This window comes from Sparus aurata, chromosome 6 (assembly GCF_900880675.1).
Source record: "Sparus aurata chromosome 6, fSpaAur1.1, whole genome shotgun sequence".
Classification (NCBI taxonomy): Eukaryota; Metazoa; Chordata; class Actinopteri; order Spariformes; family Sparidae; genus Sparus; species Sparus aurata.
The window spans coordinates 12,983,322-12,986,243 of record NC_044192.1 but is presented as its reverse complement, the minus strand read 5'-3'; the positions used below and the strand labels follow the sequence as shown (position 1 = coordinate 12,986,243).

Below are 2,922 nucleotides of genomic sequence, written 5' to 3'. Positions count from 1 at the left end.
GCATCAAACCTTCACAAGTTCCGCTTAGGCCACATAACGTATAGAGCAAGTGATGTATGTACGTACGTGATGTAGCAGACAGCAACATAAAATTGAAATCTGGTGAAAATAACTTGAAAACTGTAAGTGCAGAGCAAAACTAAATGCCCTTTATTACTTACCCTCAATATTGAAACTTTAAAACTACATTAGGGTGTTAAGTTCAAACTTTGCTAAACGTTACATAACAGCCGTTTACACATTCGAAGATATTGATGCATCTTCTGCTCGTGCTTTCTAATCCAAATTAATACTGCTCTCTTGTAAGGCAATGTGGCAGATTACAAAATCATTTGTACGAGGTGATGACTTGCAGATCCATTCATTTTGATGTTGAATTGTGAGAGTATTGATTAAGCCTTTGGAGAAAAGAAAATCTGGAAACAGGTTTGACTGAAACAGGACTTCATTCAACACTAACTGAATGTGATATGACAATAGCACACCTTTGGTTACCAAACAAACTAAATGAACAAAGACATCAAAGTGCACGTCCATTTTTTCATCTGCAGGTCCTGCAGAGGAGTTCAGTGTTTTAAATAAGACTGCAGCAGCGTGAGGGACTTTTTACTAGATTAGTAGTAACACCAAAATGGTAGATTAGTAGTGCTACACTTCAATAGCTCCAAGTCTGACAAAATAAATCAACAGCAGCCATTTTTTCAATATAATGGAGTCATTATCTTTGTTTGTATAAATGTGTACTATATAGAAGTCAAGGGATACATTATTTTGAATCTACATTATTATAATGCATTACTTTGAATCTAAATCAGTTGATAATGATTCATATAATGAACATAATGAATGAAATTCCTGATGCTGACACATCATTGAGTCTCAGCAGACAACAGCATTTCAGCCTGTTTTGCATTTACCATCTTTTTGTCTTTTATTCTGTGGACACTGTGTTTAGTGACATACTCCTTGGATTAAAAACAGACTATTGTACAATCACCCAAATATCAGCCAGAGAAATTATACCGCATGATGTGCATATATGCTGGTGTGTGTCTTTAGCTGAAAATTTGGTGTCAAACAAACTCAAGTTAGCTTGGACAGCAGCACAACGTGCTCAACACACAAGAAAATACATCAGTTAATCAAACAAACATTAAGAAAAAAAAAGGTAATTCAGTGCTATACAACTATAATCTGGAAATCATTTTAAAAAGGCAACATTCAATCATATTTGGAATATGAATACATTAAAAAAATAATCATAATACTCATTGCATTATACAGAGATGGTCCACAGAGACCATTTCATTTCTGAGCAGCAGTCCGTGGCTTATTGTAAACAAGGAAGTCTGAGATGTCATGCCACACATTGCTGTCATGGTAGAGGTAGTTCATTGAGGACTGCAGGGAGGGCTGGAGGGTGTGCGGGTAATACTCAAACAGCCACAACACAATGCCCCACACCAGCGTGGCGAACAGTGGGAAAGGGTCGCGTTTAGGCTGGGCGATAAATCCTTTCTCCACAGCCAGCCGAGACAGCGCAAACAGGATCCTGGACAGCAGGTACATGTTGATCTACAGCGAAGGGAAAGTGTTAATGGGTTGAACGCATTTTAAAATGATCAGTTACAGCCTCAGATTTATGATAATGTGCCCATGAAGAGTGACTTTTCTGGACAACAGGCTGATCAGACCTGACTATTGATGTTGTTGTTATCTCCAAACACCAACCATCCTCCGACACAGGCGGCCAGAAAGGAGTGAGACTGCAAACTCTTCCCCTGGATCCTCTCCTGCACGGCTTGCAGTCCTTTGTATGTGAACACAAAGCACGCCAGGTTGCGAGAGTGGGTGTATGTGGCCTTCAAAATGGCTCTGAGCTTGTCCTTCAAACTGTCAGGAGAAAGGAAAAACCTCTTCAGACTTCTCAGCCATTATAAATATTAGCAAGCTACTTCATGACATCTCAAATTCTTACCTGCCACTTCTGAATAGAAATGTCATTACCAAGGCATGTGGTGCTCTGATTTTGGCCCCATATCTGAGAAACAAAACACACTGTAATGTCAGTTGGCTTCAAAACAAGGTCAGAAATCAGTGCTTTTACTTTAGTCTGTAAAGTCTGCTGCCTCTGTACAGCCCTCAGGGGAGCCAAAGCAAACGACCACTGTAAACTACAGCTGATTGGCCACAGAGCTAGCCGCCAGCTGTGTGGTAAATAAACTAAACTGTCGTTAGCTTAGCTAAGCCCGCTAGCTAGTTTATTGAACATTTTCACTCACACGGCGCCATTTCTGAATCCTTTCAGCACCGCCAATGCCGCTTTGTATTTCTCCTGCTTCAGCAGATTATTAACGGTGTACAGAAGAGTTTTTAACGGATCAGGACCTGCCATGACTTTCAACGGAGCCGAGAGGACACAAATACATGTTGCACACACGAGCGTCACAGCGGAATCTCGCCGTCACGCAGCATTAAAAAAAAGGTTCCTACGTATAATGAGTGCTGTGTGCTATTTAGTTTTTTGGTACCAAAATTAAGAAAAATGTGTGATTTTTGTCAACTACATTTTTTTTTATAAATATCTGATATATTTTAGTCCCTTTATTTGTACGTAAACATAAAGAGATTAAAGTGAGATGTGGCCTTAAAACACTGTTACTGCTGTCTGTGTCTGACTCAGCTGTAGCTAAAAGCTACATGCCAGACTTTGGTGTGTAACTTTGCATCAGTCACGTAGCTCTTACATATTACCGGTACATAATGTGAGGGTGGATTCCTCCTATGAAGAGTGACACATTTTGTCACAGAAATACAAAGAATTGTCAGACCAGCTTTTAGTCAAATTTTGCAGAGGGGCACACATTTCAAGTGGTGTTTAACAATTAACTTCCACTAACATCCCATGTTAATTAAACACAG

At 39.6% G+C, this 2,922-nt stretch overlaps 1 protein-coding gene across 1 annotated transcript; it reads right to left on the bottom strand.

Annotated features, from left to right (window-relative positions):
* Positions 1-713: 713 nt before the first annotated feature.
* On the bottom strand, positions 714-2,457 carry pxmp4 (peroxisomal membrane protein 4). Its single transcript, XM_030418793.1, has 4 exons — positions 2,283-2,457; positions 1,979-2,041; positions 1,695-1,893; positions 714-1,575 (listed from the first exon to the last, which is right to left on the bottom strand). Exons 1-4 carry the CDS (start codon positions 2,393-2,395, stop codon positions 1,306-1,308), a joined length of 645 nt encoding a protein of 214 aa, XP_030274653.1. The 5' UTR covers positions 2,396-2,457; the 3' UTR covers positions 714-1,305.
* Positions 2,458-2,922: the final 465 nt, after the last annotated feature.

What these genes read in the sequence shown, in the direction of transcription:
- pxmp4 (XM_030418793.1), bottom strand. Translation starts at nt 2,395, where the DNA reads ATGGCAGGTCCTGATCCGTTAAAAACTCTTCTGTACACCGTTAATAAT. An exon ending in TTTCTATTCAGAAGTGGCAG is followed by an intron (nt 1,894 to 1,978) that starts GTAAGAATTTGA and finishes TTCTCCTGACAG; the next exon opens with TTTGAAGGACAAGCTCAGAG. An exon ending in ACAACAACATCAATAGTCAG is followed by an intron (nt 1,576 to 1,694) that starts GTCTGATCAGCC and finishes CCTTCGCTGTAG; the next exon opens with ATCAACATGTACCTGCTGTC.